The 26,799-nt window shown below is 42.0% G+C and overlaps 1 protein-coding gene across 3 annotated transcripts in view; it reads right to left on the bottom strand.

Moving 5' to 3' along the window:
- MATR3 (matrin 3) overlaps positions 1-26,133 on the bottom strand; it is a 67,154-nt gene extending 41,021 nt beyond the window's left edge. The window contains exons 1-6 of one of the 3 annotated variants that reach the window (XM_044068993.1): positions 26,040-26,082; positions 17,890-17,990; positions 13,239-14,233; positions 10,427-10,488; positions 2,642-2,677; positions 2,381-2,520 (exon numbers count right to left, since the gene is read on the bottom strand). In XM_044068993.1, the coding sequence (XP_043924928.1) occupies positions 2,381-2,520; positions 2,642-2,677; positions 10,427-10,488; positions 13,239-14,066 (1,066 nt within the window). In that variant the 5' untranslated portion in view covers positions 14,067-14,233; positions 17,890-17,990; positions 26,040-26,082. Of the gene's footprint in view, positions 1-2,380; positions 2,521-2,641; positions 2,678-10,426; positions 10,489-13,238; positions 14,234-17,889; positions 17,991-26,035 lie in introns of all 3 variants that reach the window. The other 2 variants (XM_044068992.1, XM_044068994.1) reach the window with 2 other exon arrangements.
- Positions 26,134-26,799: the final 666 nt, after the last annotated feature.

Genomic DNA, 26,799 nt, shown 5'->3' with positions numbered 1-26,799 from the left:
AAAGTAAATAAAAAAAATAGTTTAGCCAGGATACAAAGTGTATTGCTTTCTATTAAAATACACATACCATTTTTCAAAAGTTATGCCACACTTAATGGGACACGAGTCTAAGTGGACATCCCAACAGTTTGGTATGTGGCTTATGTCAGTCCTCCCACTTGGGGAGATTTACAGCTTTGAGAGAATTTTGTCCCTTAAAGGAAAACAATGGGATATCAAATCAAATATCTCTACCTGATGTCTCCCTAAAATCCTGTTATGTGATACAGCCTCAAAAAAAAAATAACCGCAGCTTTAAAAAAAAATTCCACTATTCTCTTTTACTGCTTAGGCTTCATACTTTTCCGTACTGTTTGACTTTCAGTTTTAAAACCAAGATGAAAACTGTCTAGTCGTCTCTTAAATAATGATGTCACATCTGCCATAGCTCTTGCTGAAGATCCTGGGAGGTTTCCTCCCCCAAAGTGATGTAAACACTGCCTTATTTGCATGCTGTACAGAATCCCTGTGATCCTCCCACATTGTGATGTCAACACTGCCTTTCCCAGCACACTGTTAACCTAATAAATGGACTAGGTGCTGTGTGGAACTCCTTTTCTGTGTTAGCAAATCTGGTCGACTCTATTCATGTGAAGCACTTCTTCACCAGCGTTTTGCTACTTCATAAGTAAGGTAAGTCTTATTACTTCTTAATAGTGTATCCTAAATGTAATTTGTCCCTGTTTCTATGCCTCCCTAGACCTGATATTGTGTCCTCCCAAGTTTTTAATTGCACATTAGTGGAGTTAATCTTTTTCTGTTCGTAAGGGTGCCACATGCTTCCCTTTCACAGCTGCATTTTTAGCTTAGCCTACTTATTTTCATTTTGATCCAGGGTTTATATTTCCCCAGTTATGTTTAATGCTTGATGAGTTATGGCGGATACTATTTGCTAACAGAAGGGAATAAGAGAAAGTGGAATGTGTGTGTGTGGTGGGGGGGGGGGCTGCTTACAAGCCAAAGCAGAGTGCTCTCCAGGGGAAAATGAATATTGGCTCAAACAGGTAGACACATACTCAAAGTTAACTGTAGCTGTTTGCAGACAGTTCAGACCCAGACTGCGCTTTTCCATTTGTGCCTTTGTCCCACTTCTATGTATGGCTTTGTCCTAATTTCTTGCGCTGAGGTTCATCAATTTATCCTTGCTTTTGAACCAGATTTCTCTGCTTGGTTAGTACACTGCTATAAAATGTAAAAATCTAAATCATTGTAGAAGTAAAGCAGTGTGTGTGTGTGCGTGTGTCTGCACTACCATAATTTTTTTAAAATATTGACTCAAAAAAGCATGTGGGTGCTGTCATGCAAGTCTAAAATATTTCAAGTTTATAGTGCATCATTTGTTAGCTATTTAAACAGGAAGGGAAAATAAGTGGCAGACTGCTTTGCAAAGCAGGGATTATTGCCAGTGCTATGTAGCTTGGTTTTAAATTTGACAGGAGTAGTGCAACAAAAAAAAGTCTCCCAGTGTAAGGAGGAAAAGGCTGACAAGCAAACAGTACATTACTCTGGTCACCTGCTGTGACGAGCTGTCAATCACATACAGATAATGGGTCAAATTACCCTTGGCTCTGACAGCTAGGGAAGGTAGGTGTGAAGTGGGAGGGGAGATTCCTTGAAGAACTAGATTTCAGCCTTCACAAAAGAAAGCAATTTAGCATTTCTAAGATGAATAGGGCTAGAAAATGCACCTTTCAGTTCTGCTCTGTAGCATTTGCACTGCTTGTGTTTTTAGTGGTCATTGAAAAAGGATAACATTTTAACCAAAAGTAGGGGATTTTAAGACTGCAGTGAATGCCTGTTAAGTCAATGAAGTGACAGCAGCTTAAGGCAAAACGTGGCAGATCTGATGCATTAAATTGCATTATTTGAGGCAGTGTAAACAGTCTGAATTTTTTCAATATGCCAGACCCCATGTGGTCAGAGTCAGAAATTGCATCTAAAAAGCTCAAAATAGTCTGAGTGCTATTAAAATGTAGGAAACATCAAACCATGATGAAATTAATATGTTTGAGTCTGAGGGCGCGGTTGTCCTTTAAGTTCTAATGTAGTGGATCTGTTGGCATTTAAAAGCCTTTTATTTTTAATCCTATACCCTCACCTTTGGTAAGGTTCTCAAACTTGACAGCTAAGGCAAGAATTCAGTCTACGAATATCACTCAGTTGAAAAGAAAGGGGAACAAGAAATTCTACTACTTTGCATACCCACTTGGCTTTAAGTCAGTGTTGCACCCCAAAACCTCACATTAATCCTAAACACAGGCAAAATTGCTAAAAATGCTTGACAGACACTCCCAAAAGGCAAAGATTCAATACATAATCTATAATGGTAGCCATACTATACCTGGTGGCGGTCCCATAGGTGGGGGGCCCATAGGTGGTGGGCCCATTGGTGGTGGTGGTCCGCCAAAATGCAGTGGAGCCGGTGGTGGTCCAAGAATCCCTGGAGCAGGGTTTGTAGACTGTAGAAACCCAGGCTCAAACCTACAGAGAAAGGTGTACAAATGCTGCAGTTCAATCAATGGAAAAACTTCTAATATTCAAAGGTGAATGGTACTGCAAAATGTTTGACTGGTTAAGAAGACACCACCTCAGAGTTACTTACATTGATGGTCCCATGTCTGGATTCCATTCTGGATATCTAAAAACAGACACAAATCATAATGAGATTGTGCATTACAGAAACCACTCACTCCCTGCACAGAGAACCAAATTTCACTTTCTAGCCTTGAATCAACAGAACGTAATGCAACTTTCCACTCAGGATATTCACCTATAATGAGCTTAAGTGCCTTAACCATTAGTTTTTAAGCTATTAAGAAAAAAATGAATATCCTAAAGGAAACTGCAAGTTTACACATTGTGCACAAGACCATTATGGCCTTGCATTTGACCAGCCTTATTTGCATTGCCACCACAGGCATATCAATACCTGGGTAAACCACCTCACATGATTAAGGCGTGGGGAAGGACCAAGTGGCTCCCTTCTGACAAAAAGTGGCATCTCCTAAAACATTTATATTGTCTACAAGCACTGCATGACTAACTGAACTACTACCAGCTCTCCAGCCATACCTCTTCCCAGCACACAAGGACCATCTGAGTATATGAACATCCTGTCTCACTGCTTGGGCTGCCCTCAACAAAACTCAGACCAGATATTTGATTTACAGTATTGTTTTCTTGGGTAGGAGTCTTATCAGCAGAATAAGATGACTTGGCAGTATCTGCCCACTCTTCCTTGGAAAAGGGCTCCTAACCTGACAGATTGTGAAGGCATCTCTTGTGCACAGCCCTCTTCAGGTCACCTCACAGATTTTCTATCAGATTTAGTTCTGGGCTCTGCATGGGCCATTCCTTTTCTTCTGGCGAACCCATTCTTTTGTTGACTTGATGCATGTTTGGGTGTCCTGTTGAAAAGTGAAATTCTTCAGCATTCTAGCAGACGCCTGAAGGTTTTGGTCCAAAGGTGACTGGTATTTGGAACTGTTCATAATTCCCCCCACCTTAAAGCCCCAGTTCCAGCTGAAGAAAAGCAACCCCAAAGTATGATACTGCAACCACCATGCTTCACCATGGGTGTGTGTTCTTTGGGTGATGCAAAATGTTTGTGTGCCAAATGTACCTTTTGGAATAGTGGCCATAAAGTTCAACTTTCGTCTCAGACCGTAACACATTTTTCCCCAAATGCTTTTGGGAGACTATGTTTTGCAAATTTTAGCCAAGCCTGATGTTTGTGTAAGAAAAGACTTGCGTCTTGCACCCCTTCCCCAGACGGAGAATACAGGAGATGGTGGTCACATGTAGTACAAAGTACAGTTTTGTACCTACCATAAGTGTAGATGTCCGATACCCTGACACATGGGTTGTCCTGCCTCAAACAGCCCTTCGGTCGGCCGGATTCCAAAGTCTGGGTCCGGTGTCTGCTGATGTCACCTCCTCCCAGACGTCAGAGCGGCTGGGGTATAAAGGCATCCGCCGGCGTCATCTTCTTCAGTGTTTCTTGCCCCAGATGCCAGGTGCCCTCCAAGGAAGGCTAAATTTTGTGAATGGATAAATTCCAGACACGCACAGCAGTAATAAACAGATACACCATAACAGATATCCCCAGCTAAAAGAGGAAAAGGGGGAAATGGACCCAAAAGGAATAATGCAGAGGGGTAGGAGGGAGGGAAAACCTGACTGCAGTTGCATATCTATCGGACATCTACATTTATGGTAGGTACAAAACTGTACTATGTCCTTCAAGAATGCAACTGCAGTCCTGACATATGGGTTGAATACCATAGCCAAGCTGGGGGTGGTAGGTTCTAAGAAAGGGATGGTGTAGCTAAAAAGGCCCTGCAGGACTGCCGAAGCAAAGCCTGCTCGGGATCTGGAGTATAAAGGCAGGTTGTAGTGTTTGGTAAATGTATGCACAGAGCTCCATGTAGCAGCCTCTAGAATGTCCTTTGTAGCCACTCCTCTTAGAAAGGCTGTGGAAGTGGCTATAGCTCTGGTGGAGTGTGACCTAATATTGGCTGGCACACCTTTTCCATGGAAAGAGTAACAGAATCTGATGCAGTGTCCAATCCATTTTGAAATGGTTTGTTTGGAGATTGCCTTTCCTTGCACTCCAGCAGCATAGGCTACAAATAGTTGGTCAGACTTCCGGGTGGTCTTTGTTCTGTCCAAGTAGTAGCTTAATTGTCCGTGTATATCCAAAGTGTGCAGCAGCTTTTCCCCCTTATTTTGAGGATTGGGAAAGAAAGTAGGCAGGTGAATTGCTTGATTTAGAGACACCCTGGATATCACTTTTGGCATGAAGGATTGGTCCTTAGAGAAACTCTGTCCTGATGGAAAATGAGAAAGGGAGGTACTGCCATGAGGGCCTGTATCTCAGAGACTCTTCTTGCTGAGGTAACTGCCAACAGAAAAACAGTTTTCCAGGAGAGAAATTGCATTTCTGAAGATGCTGCTGGTTCGAAAGGAGGAAGAGTTAATTTTTCCAAGACATAATTGAGGTCCCATGCAGAGCCCTAAGAGTCATTGTTAGTCTGCAGAGAGGATACGAATGAGTGCCTCCTTGCTTGTTTATATACCACATGACAGTGGTGTTGTCTGTCCTTATTAGCAGATGTCCTTGAAGAGATTTTCCAAAGGCCTCTATTGCATGCATCACTGCCAACATCTTTGATTTATGTGCATCTTTGATTTATGTGCAGATGCATTTCCATGGGAGTCCATTGCCCTTGAATGCATCTGCCCTCCATGTGTGCCCCCCATCCATGATCTGAGGCGTCTGTTGTAATGGTTTGACTTGCTTGAGCCTTGTTGAAAGACATGCCTTCGTTTACATGACTTGCTTGAGCCCACCACAAAAATTCCCTTTGCAGGCATGGAATGAGTGGTATTATGTCTTCTAGGTTGTGGCTGTGTTGAGACCATAAGCTTTAGGTACCATTGTAGCTTTCTCATGTGTAGTCTTGCCAGAGGGATCAGAAGAATGCAAGATGCCATGAACCCCAGGGCCTGCAGGGTCTTCCTTGCGGTCAGCTGGGTAAGCTTTGCCAGGCTTTTGAAATAATCTGGTAAATGCTCTTGTTTCTCCTCTGTGAGGAAAGCCATTTGTGATTATTTTTCTAGGAGCAAAACTGGACACACAATCTGTTGAGATGGCAGTAGTCTTTACTTTTGAATGTTGACTGTGTATCCCAAAGCCTGTAACAATTGAATGACATAATCCAAGTTTCTCAAAGGTTTGTTTGCCGTCTGCTTGTATAAGGCAGTCGTCCAGGTAAGGGTATATTTGAATCCCCTGGAGCCTGCAATGTGCAACTACTGATGCCAGGCATTTCGTGAATACTCTGGACGTAGTAGATAAGCCAAACGGCAATGCTGAGAATTGATAATGCTCTGTCCCTGCAAGAAATCTGAGGTATCTTCTGCAACTGTGTCTGACTGGGACATGCAGGTATGCCTTCTTGAGGTCCAGAGTAACCAGCCAAGACCCCTTGCCCAGCATGGGAAGGAGTTGCTGTAACGTCAGCATTTTGACTTTTGGCACAATGAGAAAAGTGTTTAGAGCGGACAAGTCCAGTATAGGCCTCCATTGTTTTTCTTTCCTTGGAACAAGAAACAGTCTTGAGTAGAATCCCTGGCCTTGTTCCTGAGGAGGAACCTTTTCTATTGCTTTTATTTGTAACAGTTTTGAAACTTGTATGAGTGCCTCTGCCCTTTGATTGTGACACAGGTTTGGCATGCCTTGTCTCGTTGGTAGAGTATGGAAGTGGAACCTGTAACCCTTTGTCTACTATGTCCAGAATCCATTTGTCCGTGCCAGTTCTTTGAGAATAAGGATAATTTTCCGCCTAGAGGTGCTTCTCTGAGCCCTGGTCGGCGGTGTGGAAGTCAAGTCATTGTGATTGCCCCTGTGGTGCTTAACTCCCTGCACCACTTCTCTGATTTGGTGGTTGCCACTGGCGGCCCCTGTAGGAGCCTCGGTATTGCCCTCTACCTCGAGCACACCTGTTTTTCCCCCCTTTGAAAACTTGTCAGTGTCTGGAAAGGACCAATTCCTTCTGAATCTGGGTGGCTGAACCTGGAGGAAATCCTTGACTGTCTGTACTGATTTTGCCTTTCCTCAATAGACTAACACATCCTGAGCATTAGCACCAAAAAGCTTCTGTTTTTCCAGAGGTGCATCCAGGAGCTTTACTTTAACATGGTCTGGCAAAGGCTGTTCTTTCAGCCAAGCATGTCTACGTATAACGGCCCCTGTCATAGCTGCCCTACACGAAGCTTCCAATGCATCATAACCACACTGAAGAAAATGATTGCTAACCTGCTGGGTGTTATGAACCAAATCCTGCAATGCCTTTCTATCTATAGGTTCAGCAGAGGCCAATTTTTTCTGCAACTCATCCATCAAGTAATCCTGGTACTGAAACATATGAAAAAGGCAGTTGAGACCTCATGGCAAGGGTGGAAGTGGTATAAACCTTGTTGCCCCATCTCTCCAGGGACCTAGCTTCCCTGTCCGTGGGCAGAGGGTTTTTGGCCGAGAAGGTAGCCACTCCTTTAGGCCCCTGTGAAATAGTTTCTAGATCCACAGAGTGGGCCTAGAGATGCTTATGAGTTTCAGGAACCCTGTAATATCTGTCTGGCTTGACAGGAGCTGGAGGGAGAGAATCAGGACAAGCACTGGAGTCTGAGAATACATCATCCAGAACATCCAACACTGGAGGAAGAGCTAAAGGCCTGTGCTGGGGTAACTTAAGGAAGGTACGTAGCCTCTTCCTGGTGTCAGAAAATTCCTGACCCTGCCACTGAAAATGTTCCCTCATGGAATGGAGAACTTCACCAAAATAAATATCCTCTGGAGGAGAGGCAGAAGGAATAGATTCCTCAGCGTCAGAGTCCTCGTAGGCCTGGAAGGATTCTTCCTGGGTATCTGAGTGCTCTGAATCCCCAGAGGCTTCATCCGAAGAGAGGGTGTCTGTCTGCTCAGTTCTAGGCCTATTATCAGCAGGCGGTTGAGAACCTCTGTCTGGATGCAGCTGAGAACCTCTGATAAGAGAGATTAGATCTGCAGCTAGAGGGGCCCTGGGAAATAGATTTTGGATGGGCCTTGGCCTGGCTGGCCGCCTTAGCACGTGTGAAGGCCTTGATGGACATGGAGACCGGAGGCCTAGCTGCCCCACGTGCAGGGGTAACTTTATCCACTGGTATGGTGTCAGGTAAATCCAGAGCTTCGGTTTCGGGAGGAAAAACAACCGGCACCGGTGAAATCTCCGGGACCGAAGTACGCGCTAAAGCGGTGTCGTTTCTCTGGAGCGGTTGAAGTACCGCTTCCGAAGAGACCAATGCACTCTGAGGGCGTGGGTGTGGTATCGGTGGACGCACGGGCCAAGGATGTCGGTCCCAGTCCTTGCGGTTTTTGTTAATATGTGCTGTCGGTTGTTCCGACGGCATGATATAAGCGAAAGTATCATCAAAGTCTTCGGCAAAATCTGCCCGGTGCCTGAGTGTGCGCTTATTAAAGCGAGCACAGGCAGAGACGTCGTGGTCTGGGCCCAGGCAGGGGAGGCAGTAAGAATGGAAGTCCTTATGGAGGTATTTGTTTACCACAAGACAATTATTAACTTTTTCAATTTTTTCTGACATCAGCTGAGGCAAGAAAAGTGTTCCCCAACGGGGTAAGCAGCTTTTAGATTACTTCGGTAACTGAAAACACAAGAGCTGACCGACCGGCACTTGCGAACTGCTTCTGCTTCGGGCACCGCGCAGCAAGAAAGACTGAAGATGGCACTGGCGGATGCCTTTATACCCCAGCCGCTCTGACGCCGGAGAGGAGGCGACATCAGCCGACGCCAGACCCAGACTTTGGAATCCGGCCGACCGAAGGGCTGCCTGAGGCAGGACAACCCATATGTCAGGACTGCAGTTGCATTCTTGAAGGACACCCAGTACTTGCCAGAAATTCCTGCAGCTCCTTCAGTGTTGCTGTAGGTCTCTTGGCAGCCTCCCCAACCAGTTTTCATCTCATATTTTCAACAATTTTGGAGGGATGCCCAGTTTTTTGCAATGTTACTGTTGTCCCACATTTTCTCCACTGGAGGATTGTTTTCACTGCATTTCCATGGTATATCCAATGCTGTGGAAAGTTTTTTGTACCCTTTTTAGATCACAAAAACCTGGCATTTCAACAGGGGTGTGTACACTTTTTACATCCACTGTAAAATGAGAATGGAATGCTGTACCTTCTCATGCAACGTTAGAAATGAGCACACAGAACTAGTCTAAGACTTATGGGCACAGTATCAGCCATCTTCTCCCAAAGAGTTTCATACAAGGTCTCAAGTATGCATGGGTAGCAATGTGCCATTTCAAAAAGGGGAGGCAAATGGGCCCCTTGAGCCACTTTGCAAGACAGCTATGGTTCATCTAAACTTCTACCCAAACATTACCTTTCCCTCTGCAGCAAGAGGAAACAGTTGCCCAAGCTTTGGCTGCTCCTGTCAGTCTCCCAGTAGCTGGACCCACAGTTACTGGTGTAGATCTGCAAGCTCTCTTTACAGATTCATATTTTCATTAATACCAGTACACCCCAATTAGGCTACTTGGGTGGATGCATAGCACCCTTCACAATGGCTACCCTGACCATGTGTTTACGAGACGACCAGCTTTTAAAAAGGAATGTGAGGCATGTTCAAGTCCTACTGTAACCCCTCCAACAGCCTGATAAGGGAAGCATCTAAACAGCCTTTGGGACAACACAAATAACTCTCGGTATGATGCATGACAGCAGAACAAACATCTCAAAACTAAACTGGACTAGCACTATGGATATAGCAACCTGGTAGTAAAATATCAGATTCGACCATCTGAGATAATAGTTTATGAACCCCAACTTAAACACCAATGTTTTACCAGACCCTCCAAGTGCCAGCATTTGACACACGATGCATAAATGGACAAATCCCCCCCCCAACACCACTGTCTGCAGTTTTGTACATTCATTCCAGCACTAAACTGTCAAGTTGAACTCTCCTTAAATTGAAAATATCACATACCTAGCAAAAGCCAGAGTAGAATGTGGGACAGCAAAACAACTTGGTAGGTGTATGCACCATGCCTATGAATATAGCATACATACATAATTTCCTTGCATCAACCACACACACGTAGTAAAAATCTGATCAAAGTGACCTTGAGCATAAATTGGCATCAGGCAAACTCTGCATTTGAGAAAGACAGCTTTAAAGTTTTCCGTTGGACTCTATTCACTAATCTACACCCCCCCCCCCCAAGATTAGAGCCACATCACAGGCAAGGATTCAAGTGCCAACCCAAATACAGCAGTTACTAGCAAAAGATGGACCCAGCAAATGGGCTGCTAGATCTACCCAACACAAGACTAGAGGGGGAAAAAGTTTATAAGTCTCAATGATCCTATACAGACTACTCAGTAGCAAAATTGTTTTGCAGATTTTAGCTTTAGGGCATACAGTTTAAGGTTATAATCCCAAGTTTATCAGCTCACAATAGCAGAATACTGCTTTGCAGGGAGCACTACCCCCACCCCCCTGCAGATTTGTGTGCCTGTTTTCCATGAAAGTCTGTTACTGAAGAGACATCTGTATGGTTCCTCAGTATGCAACACTCTCGCTGGGTGGCTTATTTGTTTTGCCTACACACCTAAGCAGAGATGTTTGCCTCAGGTGGGTAGCAAATGTTGAAGGTGCAATTTTGTCCTCCTTTAATTCAGGCAAGACCACAAACACCCAACTAGCAACAAAACTGGCATCAAACAAAAGCACATTCCTTTTTAGGAAGTGTTGCTGCACAAGCAGTCAGTACAATATACATGCAAAGTCATTTATAAAATTTTGCATAGAATACATCTTACAATTCAAGTAGAAGCTGACAGCGTCTTCTGTGAACAGGTCCATTTAAATGCTGGTTCCACTCCTTAAAAAAAAAGAAAAAAAGAAAAAAAAGTTAGCAAAAGCATTTACGTCAAAAACTGTCAACATGATCTACTCTACATCCCAACCCAGTTCCTGATCTATAACTCTGCTGAATCAAGTATAAAAAACAGCATTAATGGGAAGGAAAGACAGATGTTAAAGGTAGTAAAGTAATAGCACAAGTGGAAACATGTGGCACTTTAAGCTGAAGAGAAAAGCCACAATCTTAAGGCATAAAAGGGCACCAGAACAAGAACATGGAGCCAACAGCATTTTCTGTTGTTAGGAACAAAGACAACTAGGTTAAACATGAAGAGAAGTGAAAGGGAACATTAGTAAGGAAAGTTGTACAATAAGAACCAGTAAACCATCTGGCCGAAATAATGGCAGAGGGTCAAAAAAAAGTGTTAGCCAGTCTGCAACCAAATTTTAAGATTTTGACTGGTCAACAAGAAGTGGCATTTATCACACCAGACGGCCCAAGCTAGAAGCTGTAAGTCAGCCCAGCAGAAAGGTGTTTTTACAAAATGGGATTTCTACTCACTTGCCCCGCTACCCCAAAAGGATAGTTTATGGGAAGGGATATTTTAAATGACTGTACAAGGGAAGGGAGGAAGAAATGACAAGAACAAACAAAATGAAAATTCCTGAGACCTCAACTTCATTTAAGTTTGAACATTTTGCCACAACCACAACCCTGATGAAACTTTTGTCAGAGTGTAAAAACAAAAAAAAAAAGTATGGAACAAAGAACTGCAAAGAATTAACACAAGAACATTTTCTAGACCAAAGACTTGTACAAACTTAAAGTAGCGCATGAAGTGAAGCATTTAAATTTTGGTAAAATGTCTAGTGTGATTATGTTACTTTTCCATTAAAATGCAGCACCCTCTCCCTCTTGAAGATTTAATATGCGACCCTCTGGATACATACAACCTGCAGAATTAAAGCCGTAAAAAGCAACGCTGTCAAAGTCTAATCAATGAGAGACATCCAGCAGACAAATGACTCGGGTTAGTGCTAATACAGCCTGCAAAGTCTCTTTTGCAACAACCCCATTTGCTGACCAAAGCACAGTGATTGTAGATTCATAAAAATTCAAGCAGATGTTACATGTTGTTAAACATGCACAGCTGAATGGGCAAAGGCAATATTAAAAGCAAGCACCACGTACCAAGATTGCCAACTAGTAAATGTTCAAATATGGTGCAGACTATCCGCTTCACTATTGTAATGTTCCACTGTAACAATCAGCTGAGCACTTTTCCAAGCCCAAGCTTTAGCAACAAATCGGTCGTAAACAATCTAAAGTATGTGGGACTGCAGATTTGTTTCTCCCTTTTCATCTGGCCACAAGCCATATCAAAGCTTTAGTCAGAAAGACTACAAATGCAAGCTTCCAATCTGCAGCCAAAACAGCCCTAGCAAAAGTAGCACCCCTGAAGAGTGAAGTACTCCCCCCAAGCCAAGTCTGTATAAGAGTAAAAAGCATTCCACCAGGAAAACATCCCTCACCATTTCCACAACTTTAACCCTCATATCACCAAGTGGCCCCACAGTTTCTATTTCATCTCATTAAAATCACGGGGGTGGGGGATTACTGCAGCTATTGGGATTAACAGCTAAAGTACCACAATGCACTACCAGCTTTTTGTATTTCCCAGGTTCAACTAATTATGAACCTGGGAAATACTACAACTATGTCATACAACTGGTTTAATGCACAAGCCTAGTGTCTACAAATAGGACCTGTATAACAAGTCCACCCCCCCCCAAATGGGGGGAGAAATTTTAGTAGCAAGTCACGGTGGAGGCCAAGCCCATTAAAATTAACGCCACATGAAGCCGGACACGATCTCTACCAAGGTTGGTCATGCAAAAATACTCGCCAAGACAACTTAAACACTTTCATGTGAACGAGGAGACCGCAACAGCTCCAGAAAATATATGCCCAAAACCAAGAGGCCTGCTGCACCCCAACTTTAGCAATACCAGACGTCTAAAATATTTAGACGAGACTGTTCACCTACAACAGCCCTTCACTGCATGTTCCAGAGGGTCAGAATATCAGGCGGAAATTGTAACTGGATCTGCAAATTCTGGACTAGCAACATGAATCCAATCCAATAAATTCCATTACAGATATCTAAATCAGCTTCTTTCAAAGCATAGAAGACTTACCATTAAAGTTAGAGAACATATTGAAATGAAACAAGACATTCACACTATTAACAATGTACTGTATAGAATAAGGAGAGAAAATGCATCTAGAAGGCTGAAGTACAAGTAATGAATAAGAACACCTGGGAATCACTAAAATGCAAAGCAAATCTTGGCAATAAATGACTGTTCAGAAGTCAACTGTGCAAAAAAATGTAACTCAGAAATTTTCCAGGGCTCCACATTAACTCTGCCCCTTGGTAGTGTAATGTAAACAGTGTCTTTAGAATCCACTGTAATTAGAGGCATTAGAGTTGGGCATCAATTTGGAAAGTTTGATCAATCTAAGAGAACAATGTGAACAATACCAAGTCAGACATCCAGAATTTAAAGCAATTCTTAAGTACCACCCATGAAGATAGACAAGATCAAAGTTGCAAGTTAATGTATAGCCCTGGTTTTGATGTGCATACTTAAGTTCCACAGAAGCACATCACTACAGAAAGAATGATCACTACCAAGTATACCCATGAATATGGGAATAGAACTGTCTAAGAAATGTAAAAAAAATGCGTTAAGTGTGCAACTCACCTTGGCAGAGTGAACAGGCATATCACACAGAGAGCATGAATGGGGAAACATCTTTGGCATTAATCCATGGAAATCCTCAATGCTGTTAGATGGAGGGGATCCCCTCTTTCTCTCAAAGAGAGACCGTTCTTGCATTGGGCCAGGACCCATCCTTTCACGTTCAGGTAAGTAACTACGAGACTCTGAGTAACGAAGATCATCTTTACGCCTGTCTACTCTGTCTTCATCATAGTCCATTCTGTCAAAATACCTAGAACTAGACTCTTTTCCATGATCGTATTCCACCACTGGGTTGAGAGTGGAACTACGTTCACTAAACCCCTCTCTTCTAAAGCGCCTGATGTCGTCCCAATCATCCCTAGATGATCTGTAGCTCTGGTCCTCTTTAGAGGATCTATCAAAACCCAGAGTGCCTTCTTCAGCACGCCTCCTTTTAAGCTGCATAAGGACCTGGGGCAAATTTTCAGGAGTTATTTTGTCCTCTGGATAGCGACTCAGTTCATCCAAGTCTCTAGCCGAAAGACCAAAGCTGGCTAAAATATTAGTGGCACGCTCTGGCTCCCCACGGTGTTGAGAAGACATGGAGGACTGACCCCTACCTCCCATATTTAGTAAGGTATTTAAAGCATGTGAGGTGCCACCAGTGTTAGACAATCCTTGCTGATTCAAGGCTGTTCCAAGGTTCATCAGATTTGCAAGCCTTGCAGTACCCTGGCTCATCCTTCCAAGTGCAGCAGGCAAATTGAAAGATTGGGGAGGAGATAGAAGCCCTACTCCTGCCGAGTCACGATCTCTACCAAGGGAAGACTGCTGATAAGACTTTGACATGGTTGTGTTTACTAGAAAAAAATTGATGTACTTTGGTCCAAAAGGACCAGAAGATTGCCAGTAAGAGGATTTCAAAGAATCAAGGTAGAATGTCAATCAGCTGTTTAACCCCGAGAATGGAAAGAGATCAGTAGAAATCTTCTTCAAGTTGAGAAGCACGAAAAATTCTGTAGAAAAAAGCAATTTCATTTAGTCATTTACCACTTTATAAAAACAAGATGAGATGCAGTATACTTTAAAAAAAAAAAAAAATGCACCAACAAATACTTTGGTGGAAGAACTTGCAAAAGCAGAAAAAAGCAAAATGCTACATTAAATTCAGATGTACAGTCAATTAAAAGCTGCTGAAATCTTAATAGCATGCAATAGAACGTGTCAATATACTGACACAATCACTAAACCTGTACTAATTTAAATACCAGAAAAGTCTGATTCAACATTATGACTATGAAGGCTGCAATGCAAACAAGCTGTGCCTACTTCAGGAAGCCCAAAGACTGCAAAACCTGACAGGGACGAGTTTGAAGTGGAGATTAGCAGATGTCTCACACAAATTGGTTCTGAAGTAAGAGAGAGACACTCCATGAAGCACACATACAACTTGGCACTGAAGTAAAAAGTAAAAAAAAAGATTTGGATACTCCATGAAGAACAAAGTTTTTACCAGTCTGCAGCAAACCTACATACTTTAAAATATTACCCTTCTGTAGACTTAATGCCAACTTGTAAGTATGATCCACTACCACCAATTCAATCACTGTACAGCAGTGCTCAAGCTAAGACAGAGCCTCATTGGTATTAAAGATAGCACTGTAAATTTCCCTCCACCCACCAAATTAAACCAAACGCTACAGATCAAACTGCACAAAACTAGATTTGCATAACTGACCAGTCCAATGTATCAATTTCTTCCACATCTAATGCACAAGTGTAAATCTGTTCACACACTAAATCCATTTGGATATATCTTTAAAACACATCAGTTATATGGTTCCCAACATCTCTGAACTCGTGCTATTGAGTGCCAAGTCCTACGTAGGAACCCACTCCACTAATTTAGTCCATATCCTTCCCAAAAGTAAACACAAAGGATATTGAATCTCTGGATGTACACCAGTCTAGCTTAAAAACAAGCAAGACTTAAAACCTAAGCTGAATTTTTTTTTAAAGACCCAAGACACACACTACCTCCTTACACAATCTTGCCAAGATGACCAGAACTACCCCCCCCCCCCACTAGTTTACAGGACTTTCATCTCAACATTGATAACTGCACAATTCACTGGACGGAGAGGTACAAGCCCTGCCAAAGTTAAATTGGCACTTGCCCTAGGGGAGAATCAACTGTGCCCCCCCCAGGGCTCTGGATTCCCTTTAGGGACATTAGCAAATCTCATTTTGATATCCAAGGAGCAAGACCAAACAAAAGCAGGGCATCAAGTGTGTTTACCAAAAACGGTTTCTTGGTTACTTTGGCATTACTTCTGCTTACCAAAAAGTCTACTTAATCTGCCATAACAGACTGCCTCTATGGTTGCAAAGTCCTTCCATGCGCAAACACATTGTAACATGCCAATCATGGATCACAAGGACCCTTTGATATGTACCTCACCAAGAACAAAAAACAAGAAGCTTCAACTTTTCCTCAACAAGCACCATGGGACACAAGTACCCTTAGCTACTCCAGATTGGCAATATTAGACTACAGGGATGACGCTCGCCCAAATCCTAAATCTACGCTACACAGACACTAAAGACAGGACAGGTGCCTAACCAGATATACTCGGCAGAAATCAGAAGATCAACCAGTCTTGTTCTTAGTAGTACCTTTGTACGGAGAAGGAACAAGAAAACAGTACACCCAAATTCATTTGAATCCAAGATTCCAGCCTTCAGTTAAACCATGTCCACAGCTTAACCGTTATGCAATTGTCTGACATGTGGCTACACAGAATGTAAATTCAACCAGCTTCCAAACCCCCTTCCCACCTCTGATTCTTTTGTATGTCAGGTTCCAACCAGCACTAATAAAATGTGCCCCTTTTAAATTTGCTGGACAAGATCTTTTGAACGGCCTTTCCTCTATTACACTCCCTTTCATATTAAAGCAGTCTCCTACGTATGATCACAGTTTCCCCAGACAAATGCACTTGCACACATCAGCTGTCACATCACCTTCTCAGGCATTACAGCTCCAGTGGACAATTGTCTTCAAAATGCATGTTGCAGGAATAAAGGCTACTTAATCCCTGTGCACAACTAATACACAACTGCATTTTTTGAACATTAAATCGGCAAAAAATTTTATCTTGTACAGATCTGCTTCTCAATCTCAGTGTGTAAAACAGCATTACTCCAAATGCACTAAACCCACACCCAGAAACTTGCATGAGGCACTTTGCCTAAAGCTTGACCACCTAAAACCCAAGACTTTCTTGCATGGTCAACTATAGAATACAAAAGGTGGCAAGACAAATGCAGAGGACTTGCTACTGAAGAAAAGCAGACAGCAATTAAGCAATTTACTTCCATCACATCAGCTGCAGGGCAGTCCTCTCAAGTCTGCCTTTTTAAGTCAAAAATAACTTAATTTACAATCAATTAACATCTTTAGACAGCTTTAGACATCTGCCAGACAGGCGTGGGGAGGTAGTGCCCTGGTCAGAATTATGAACCAAGGTGGTGCTAAAGGGGTGGTCTAGTAAGCTTGGACATTAAATCCTAGGGGCTGCTGTTAGTGCAGGCAATAATGCTGGGAATAACTTGTGGCAAAAATCAATGACTTTTAACAGTTGCTAAGAGACAACGGTGACTGGATATTTTAGTAGAGTTAAAAAAGGGCAACATCAGCCTTCGTTCGGCACAGCTTCCTCTTCCACCCAAGACTACCTTAAAGTTCTCCTGTTTGACAAACTAAACCACCCAATGCATTTATTATACAGAATATTCAAGCATCCAACTGTCATGAGAGGTGGCTGTACCAAATAGAATAGCCATTCAGAGGAAGCAACAATACACTCCAAACCAGTTTTAGTGAGGACTACTCATAGCCATTGTCTGCCCATCTAAGTTACACCTGCTAAAGGACAAACTGATGTCCTAACCTTAAGTGATCCAACCCTAAAATATCACCAAGTCCAACAGGAATCCCTCAAAATATGCTATAAAAATACAAGTGACATCATCCACTTACAAAAAACACCACCTCCCATTTATGTCTGCTCTGCAGCCTCATACCTGCATACCACAGATGGAATGTTCCAAGAGTTTACATGACTGATGCAAACATCTAGTCACTGGTGTAAGATGCATTTCAGTTGTAATGGCGTTTACCCTACTCTAAAAAAACCTGATAACCCCAAATGAGTTTCTCTATAGAATAAAAAGATCTGCCAACAGCTCCAACCAACTCCTTCCAAAAAAGCTACAAGGACATTATGTAAATATGAACTACACTATAAATGTAACTAACAAGTTCTAGAATACATTTTAAGTAGAAGTGAATAGTTACCTACTTTGAATGAATCTTGCATATAAAAATGAATGTTACAATTAGACAAACAGGTGTCCTGATAAACAGTCAATGAAAATGGCTGAACAAAAGACTGCAGCAGTAGAAAGGCAAGAGCTAACAGAGGAAGAAAACGGAGAGGAAAATCAGCTGAATGAAGAACTGAAAATAAAAACAGAACTTCCTATTACTGAAAAGCAGTTTAAACAATTTGGCAGAGATGACAAGCACTAGCCACACAAGATGAACATTTAAAGGCAAGTCATGGATAGAAACTGAGAAACAAAAGGAAAAGCAGGACTGGTGAAATACCTCAGTACAGGTGCTTCTCAAACCTCTGAAGGAGCGTCTGTTGAACTTGAAAAGACTTTAAAGTACAGGCATTGCCATTCTTCAAAGTAAACAATGAATTCCTAAATGATGACACTTAAAGGTTAATTCTTCACAACATTAAAATCAAACAAATGCACAGCAGTGAACATCAAATAATAAAACATACCAAATACCCAAGGCACTGCAAAACATTTTGGTAAACTGTTAAATGGTTTTTAATGTTGTTTAAAGCAAATTTAACAAACCCATGCCTAAAACACAGCTCCTTATGGCATCCATGCATTTTGGTCCAACTTTAACCAAGCAATTTATCAGCTAATAAAATTAGATAGGAAAAGAACTTGACAAGTAGCACTAATATTGCCAATGTTTATTTTTTCTGCTGTGGTACATTAATAAAGTTATTTGCAATTCACATTTGTGAATATTTTGAGAACTAAAATCCACAAGCTATTGAAGAGTACATGACGTGAAATGCCATACTAGGACACTGCCATTTGTACCATTATCGGTGATGATTACTTCCATTGTGTAGCAGCGGGTGAAAATCTAAAGACTGAAAAACTCATTTACACTAACATACATTTTCATATTTGTTTTGCAAATACTTTAACATGCACTTAAGATAAAAGTTCAGTCAAATTATTGAATAGTGTAATATAAATTTATCGGACATAACTTGGAAATTACAACCCAAGCATGACTACTTGGCCACTGACGAGGGGAAGGTGGTCCACACAGCCTACCTGGACCTCGCAAAAGCCTTCGATACAATACCCCACTCGGGCATTATAGACAAGCTCACCAGCTTAAATATAAACTCCTATGTCACTAGATGGATTGCAAACTGGCTCAAGGACAGAACCCACATGGTTAGAATAGCTGGAGCCATGTCAGACTCCAAACCAGTTACAAGTGGTGTCCCACAAGGCTCAGTCCTGGGACCTCTCTTGTTCGGTATATATTTCTCAGAGGTACAGGCCAACACGGAAGGATTGTGGCTGACCAAGTTCGCAGATGACTGCAAACTGGGTGCTATAATCGACTCTCCAGCTGACACAAGCATCCTCCAAAAGGGCCTCATAGAAACAGACAACTGGCGCCAGGGCCATAGCCTCAAGCTAAATGCCAAAAAGTGTATAGTCATCCCCTTTGACAAAAACAAAGTGCCTACAAATTACCACATAGGTGATAATCCATTAAGTACAGAAGTAATTAGGGACCTGGGGACCCAAGTTGATAGCAATCTCTCTTGACAACCACGTCACAGTGCCTCTTTACTCATCCCTCATCAGGCCCATAATCACAATGCCCCTTTTGGGATGTACCTTACCAGACACCTGCAGCAACTGGAAAGACCCCAAAAGTACCTCACCAAGAGGATCAAAGGGCTCAAACACATGCCATATGCTGCCCGGTTAAAGAAACTCCAGCTCTACTCAGTGGCATACCGCCTGTTCAGAGGCGATCTGTGCCTGACGTATAAAGCCATGTCCGACCCGGAATTAATGGACACGCTGCACCTCAGAAAATCCAAATCCCATCGAGCTATGCGCTCGAGAGACTTGAACATCAGCACTGAAATAAATAGGACATGCTGGAGGGACAGATTCATAACCCAGAGGCTCCCTTCACTCTGGAATAAAATCCCATTCCAGGTTAGGCAGAGTCCCTCATTGACTCTCTTCAAGAGGAATCTTGATGAGTGGATGGGAGATCTTAGGTTTACCCCGGGTATCACTTCTGTGTCACTGTTAGACAGAGGCACAGTATACTAACCTCGAAAAAGGGCATAGCAAAATAAATTTAAAATGGGTGGCGAAAGCCAAACACATTCCGGCTAGGCTTATAAATGCCCTAGGGCAGATAGCCTAGTATGAACATACGAACCTGGGAAAGCTTAGTAAAATACACTTTTACCCTGGGTTTGCCTGCATTATAATTAGCATTTGATGAAAACATTACTGGCTGTACAGTTTTGATATCTATTCCATATTTAAAGTTGATTTTTCATAACATATGTAGCTGCTAGTTGACATTCCAGCACCACGTATGTGGTGATCTAAAGACTGGGTATGCTCTCATTAAGAAACCATGTAACAAATCCCTGGCCTCCCACTACCTACATAAATCAAATACGCGGTGTCATTAAAAGGACTGCCATTAGCAAAACTAAGCAGCTCCCCCTAAACTGTGCCAAGGGATAACTACTTAATTGGCAGGGAAGATTCCCCGAGCTGTAACATTACTACAAATCATAACCAAGCATGAATAAGTTCAACAATCAATGTTAGCACCCCCTACAGCAAGCCTTTGCATTAAAATGTGAAGACTGGTACAAGGTTCACCAGGTCTTGCAAACGGACATTACATCTCACTGAGACTGCTATGCTGACATACCATACCACAACTGCCTTTTCTTGAGCTTCTTTAATTTTTGTGTATATCAACGTGAAAAAAAATGAAAGACCTAATCTAAATATCCCCCACCCTTTCAGTCATGGCTCCAGGCCTTTTGCAAAGACATTTTTCACACCATAATGAATGTTGCAATAGTTTGGGAGATTTGGACATGCATGAAGACAGTGACAGTTTTACCTTCATGGGACACTAAAGAAATCTTGCAACTTCTAAGCTTGGGTGTCCTCATATTTCAAGTAACCCTATAATGCAGACAGTGTTCTCCCATTAGGGAGAAAGCAGGCAATAAGCACCTTGCTGTTCAAGTCAGATACTTGGAGCCCAAGAAGCCCCCCCCCCAACTTCTGAACAAAAATAAACAATGACACCAGAAAGAAAAGGACTCTCTGCTCCAATTCAAAACATCTCAATGTGGTACCTTACACAGAGTACACGGTAACTAGACTCAAATTGCCAAAATGTGACTGGTTTCATTAGCACAATGTCAACTTACTATCCAAAGTAAGTAAACGTTACATTCTACATACCTTAACTTAAACGCTCGCTAAGTGGCGGGCAGTTCCAGAAGTAAAAAAAATAATTCAAACCACTGCAATTAAGGACATTCATCCTTTCGTTACTGTGTAATTGAGTACCCTTCTTGGCGCAGATTTTAATGTTTCTTTGTGATAAAGACATGTGTAACCTGCCTTGATTGACGGAGTGATCATGGTGGGGCTTCTCAACCATTTGCACTTTTACACTACTGAACTACAGAAAATTAAAGCCAGGTAATCACGTTATTACACAAGTCACAGAAATCATCTTTCTAGCCTCTAAAATTACAAAAGAAACATCACTCTGCAAATCAGAAGAGACAGTCTTAAAAAATCCAAATACGCAAGACATCTATTAATGAAGCATGTTTTGATTTATTCGTTCACCCGAATCTATAGGGTTGCTTATGTACCCTAAATCCATACCTACTCTATCTGTTGTTCGGCATCTACTTCTCAGAAGTACAGGCAAACATAGGAGGACTATGGCTGACAAAGTTTGCAGATGACTGCAAACTGGGCGCCATAGTGGAAAGTACATCGGACACAGATATCCTTCAGAGGTGTCTCACGGAAACTGATAGCTGGTGCCAGAGCCTGAAGTTAAATGCCAAAAAATGTATAGTCATACCCTTCGGGGAAAAACAAGTTAACCCCAAGCTACCATATTGGTGGCAATCCACTAAGCACAGAAGAGGTCATCAGGGACCCAGGTTGACAGTGGCCTTTCTTTTGACACACATTGCTAAGGTGGTTAGAAAGACCTTCTACATTGCCCACCTGATCATGAAGGAATTCACATCCAGATCAAGTGAGGTCATTGTTCCCCTGTAATCAGACCAATGATAAAATGCCCCATTCGGAATGCATCTCACCCGACACCTGCAGCAATTGGAGACACCCCAAAAGTTTATCACCAAAAGGATAAAGTGACTCCAAAAATCTGTCATATGCTGCCAGACTGAAGAAACTCCAGCTCTATACAGTCTGTTATGAGGTGACCTGTGCCCGACATACAAGGCCATGTCCAACCGGAATTAATGGACATGCTCCACCTCAAAAAATCCAAATCTACCAGATCCACTAGAGCAAGCGACTTAAACCTTAGCACGGATACAAATAGAACATGCTGGAGGGATAGATTTGTCACCCAGAGACTCCCTATGTTGTGGAATAAAATCCCGGTCCATGTGAGGCAGAGCACCTCGTTGGCTCTGTTCAAGAGAAATCTTGACCGGTGGATGGGAGATCGTAGGTTTACCCCGGGAATCATCTCTGTGTCACTGCGGGACAGAGGCACAACAAACTAATGGGCACAGTATTTTTTTAACATAAGGGGTGGCGTAAGCCACAAAACTCTGGGCTAGGCTTATAAATAGCCTAGTATAAACCTATGAATCTGTACTGCTGCTTAAGTTTGGCAGAATACAGCCTGTGTTATGGAGGTGGAGCTCATTTCCAGCATTCCGTGCTTTGTCTCAAAGACTGCGCTTTCAAATTTTTGGTCAGACATCGGTTTAGATTGGGTTTAAGCGGCCTGGATATTTTACATCCTGCTACCATTGGTTATATTTCAATCACAGTTCTTGTGCTCCCGTTGCGTCAAAAGAACATATTTAGCAATATTTTTGAGCACAGGAATGAAGTCAGACTCAACAGCCCCCAAACTGTCGCCATGGTTAGGGCGGGACTTGCTACTGCGGATCCTGCGAGGTACTTCAATTTTGTATTGACTTTGTATAGACTACGGAAGACAAATCCACAAGTGACAGGTAGTAAATTCGGTGATGAAGTGTGCTAACTCACCAGATGCGCAGTAGCAAACCCCGCCTGACGCATTGCAAGGTAATTAATATTCAGCATATGTGCCGAAAGCAACCCACTATTATTGTAGACATTCGCTACCAAAAAAGAAAGTTTTTACTAGGAGCATAAAACTAAAATTCCTCTTGTACATCACATTTCAATCAATCGGGCAGAGTTCACACCACAAAACAGTTTCTCTAAACGATACAGTAATTAACGTCTGAAATTGTTTGCAGTACCAGCACCATTGCACAAGACGTGCCCCCCCCCCCCCCAAGGAGAATCATGGTGTATTTACATATTGAAACTCTGCCCCGCTGCCTTGTCAAAACAGGCCACGCCCATTCCTGCACAAACCGAAGAGTTAATAGCTTTCGCATACTTCAGAAGATGCACAATAAAATTCTAAACATTCAAATTTTGAAGTCACATTCAATGTCCGTCATCTAGTGCTAGGAGGTTGACAGGTACGTGAAACATCGGGGTACGAGCTTTGACACTGCACGTGGGGTAATAAATTACACCCCCCAAAGGACATACCTGGATCCGCACCTACGCGTCTAACTCACAGATAAATGTCCCCTGAGAAACGAGTCAGCAGCTTCACGGCCGCTATGAAATGCCTCAAAAAAATCACTCCCAAGTGCGTATTTCACAATTTTAAATGAGTTTCTCTCAAAATTGCGGATGAGGCCCGTCTTGGTAACGGGATCTTATTTTCTTGCACTTTTCTGCTACTTCCCAATGCCTTCAGTGGGAGGATTTCTCTCATGAATGATGGGAGACTTATTTTGTTTTACATTTGTTTACCGGGACAGTCCGACTGGATACATGTCCATTTTCAGCGGAGGCCCGGGGAGAAAAGCTCCAATAGGCAATACTACAAAGATTACACACGTTGGATACATTAGAAAATATAAGGCAATGTGTTTTGAACAATAGTTTAGTAATGTTCCCAATAGGGACAAGTCTCAAGGTCTGACGCACTTTAAAGCGAAGAGACTTAATGTGATTTAGTAGTTCCTTAATTGTTTGTCATGTTCCCCCTCCTTATTTATACTTTGGTAACCAGTGTGTAATACTATGTTGCTTATTGTAAACATACATATATATATGATAGATAGTATGCATGTGTACAGAAGTGTGTGGGTGCGCATTTGAACAATTACTTCGAATTTCCTTTTCTTAATGTTAATACAAGAGCAAAGTAAATTCGGCTTTATATTGTGGTTGCTCTGGCAATGCAAAGTAAATTCGGCTTTATATTGTGGTTGCTCTGGCAATGCAAGGACTGACTCAGGCAGTGGGATTCTCTTACAATGGATCTGCGTGTATCAGATGCGAATCCCTCTCTGGAAGGATGTCACACGAAGCAACACCAGTGCACCTAGTAGAGACTTTCTGCACTTCTGGTCTGTATACGTGGCTTGAAAAGGTAAATTCATTTATACTGTACAAGAAATCTTAGCTACTACTCTTATGTTAGCTTAAACACAAACTATTAAACATTTATTTAAAGCTAATAATTTCAATACTGTGTTGCTACATATGTAAATGTCAGAAGAGTTAATTGCCTTTAACACCTCTGATCTAATTGCTTTGCTATGAAAGGGGAGTGTTCCTCCCATCTGCAATAAAAACAGTGAACAATTCCACAGTTTTTTTTTATATCAGCTGCTGTATTTCTGACATTAGCAGGACTAATTACCGATCTAAGATTGCAGGTGGAGATTAATTTCTCTGCAAAGTATGAGAAGTTGAATTTAAAAACAAGTAGGTGGGCTTTCCCTGCAAAGTATATGAGAAGTTGAATTTAAAACAAGGAGGGCTTTCTCTTCCTTTGACTCAAATGCAAGGAAATACCAGTTTTAAACTACAAGCAGGTTTTCTGGTACAGCAATATCTTGGGCAGAAAAGAAACCTAATGATAGCTTTCCCTTAGTGCCGTGGAGTCCGGTCTGGAAAAAAACGGTCATTGTTATTTTACGCTCGTAAAGCACCGATTTTGTTCAGCTATTGTTATACATGATATAGACCACCCATTCAACATAGGGCATCGAACACCCCTAGGCATGCACTACTACAACACACAAGGGTTTGCTAGCGTGACATGCGCGTTATAACGCGTAGACGTCAAAATACCACACGACCAAATAAAGCTTCTCCGCGTTGCCGGTTAAAAAGAGTTCTTCGCCTCAGTCAACGAAAACCAGCCCCAAGTAGTGCGAAATCGACATGGTTGAACGTTCTCCCAAAACAGAAGCGTATCCCGTACCCTTAAGAATGGACGGCAACTCAACCTCAAAAGTAGCCTTGCACACGAGCGCCTCAATTTGCAAATCTGAATGATCAACGTGTCACTATTGGACATTAGCAAGTAACTCCCGTCGATTCCTTTAAAATGATCGTAAATAAAACTTGTGTTGTCCTCCTAACACGATAATGCCAAGAAAACTACACGTTCTCCAGTAAGTGACCGTATTACTGCTCTATACAATAGGAAGTTCACCCCATGTGCTAACGGGCCTTGCATGTTTAAACATTCAACGCCTCCGTTTAGACTGCAAGTAGTCCACAAAATCGGCAAGTTTTAAATGTACATGAACACAATGGCAGCATATCTCCCCCAGTCACATTACTACGTCCATGTACACCCATTTACCCCCTTTTTACTACACATATGGGACGCCTAATCTTTATGCGCGTCCCAAGTTACAGAACACGTCAGTCACCATTAACAGCCAAATTCGGAACAAAACCCGTGGAAAACTAATTCCCATCCATACAAAGGCTTAAAAATGCAACAAAATGGCGGTAACCGACAAAAGCAATAAAATTCATGCATAGGCCTTTCTGGCTAAATGCACTCATACAAAGCAAAAAATATAATCTTAGCACTACTCTGTGCATGCAGGTTAAATTGACAAATGTCGTGCCTAATAACACTTGCACAATCAAATCCAACCAATCATGCACCAAATGAAAGAAGTTTGTGACTGGGCCAGTACAACCAATGACTGTAAATCCCACACGTGCGCCGCATAAGCAAATCTTACAGATTAAAGCCAACGCCGCATTAGGCTGGTCTAAAATTTAAACATGACGTTTTTACTGCAGAAAAAAAATCAGTAGTTCAAAATAATTTGATATTTTTTATTATTTCAACGCCATCAGAAAACCAAAATGGCGCCGCAACACAAAAACGGAAAAAAGAACGTTTGGCTAACAACACGCAACTAAACATAACGCCGTTATTTGCAAAACCATTTCCTCAAAAATCATTAGTCAACCCCATAAAATAAATGATCATACAACAAAAGAAAAAAAAAGCTATTCTATTTAATGAAACAAGCAATTCTTACCTACCTAAACAGAGAAAGACCTCTACAGAGCTACACGCCGTCTGAAAAGACAGCAGAAAGAACAAAAACAACGTCACTTCCGTTCAAATCTGCAGCTATGTCCCCCTTCCCTTAAGTTTCTAGGGGCGGAGCCATAAAATCCTAAAGTGTGAGTTGGATATTGCTTTTCTGATCGTATGTTTTTCTCTTTACATTTTTTACCGAAATTCAACATTTGTAAGATACCCCGCAAGCCTATCTGATGCAAGCTTGTTATTTGTTAAACCGAAAAATCTTTATCGTGTCGCTGTCCTGGTCCGTGGTAGCTGGAACTGTAATAGCTCCACTCGGCCTTTGCTTGGTACTTGTGAAAAATTAGAAGTTGGGCATTGTTATTTTGGTTTAACTAGTAACTTTTATGGGAATTGAAAGAACCATTAAAACAATGTCCTCCTTGATTTTTGAATCCTGAATTATTTTAAAATGTCCCCTGTGTTTTCAGTACCCTAGAAGATGCAGTCATGTTTTTTTTTGGTCTCCGGAGAGGTCATGGGACGTGTATTTATTTATTTATTTATTTATTTTATTTGCAGTTGTTTTACTAGGATAGTCCATTGGGCCAAATGAACCCATTTTCAATGGAGTCCTGGGGAGAAAAGCTCCAAATAAGGTTACAGTAGAACGTAAAAAATGAAACAATTCACCAAACCACAGAGAAATAGCAGAGTTTCAGGTCCTCAGCTCGAACAGGAAAGGAAAATCAATGTCTTCCAATTTTCAAACAA

Source organism: Protopterus annectens, chromosome 4.part0 (assembly GCF_019279795.1).
Source record: "Protopterus annectens isolate FY-2018-M chromosome 4.part0, PAN1.0, whole genome shotgun sequence".
In the NCBI taxonomy this organism is placed as follows: Eukaryota; Metazoa; Chordata; order Ceratodontiformes; family Protopteridae; genus Protopterus; species Protopterus annectens.
The sequence above is the reverse complement of the archived record's forward strand: the minus strand, read 5'-3'. Positions and strand labels throughout refer to the sequence as shown.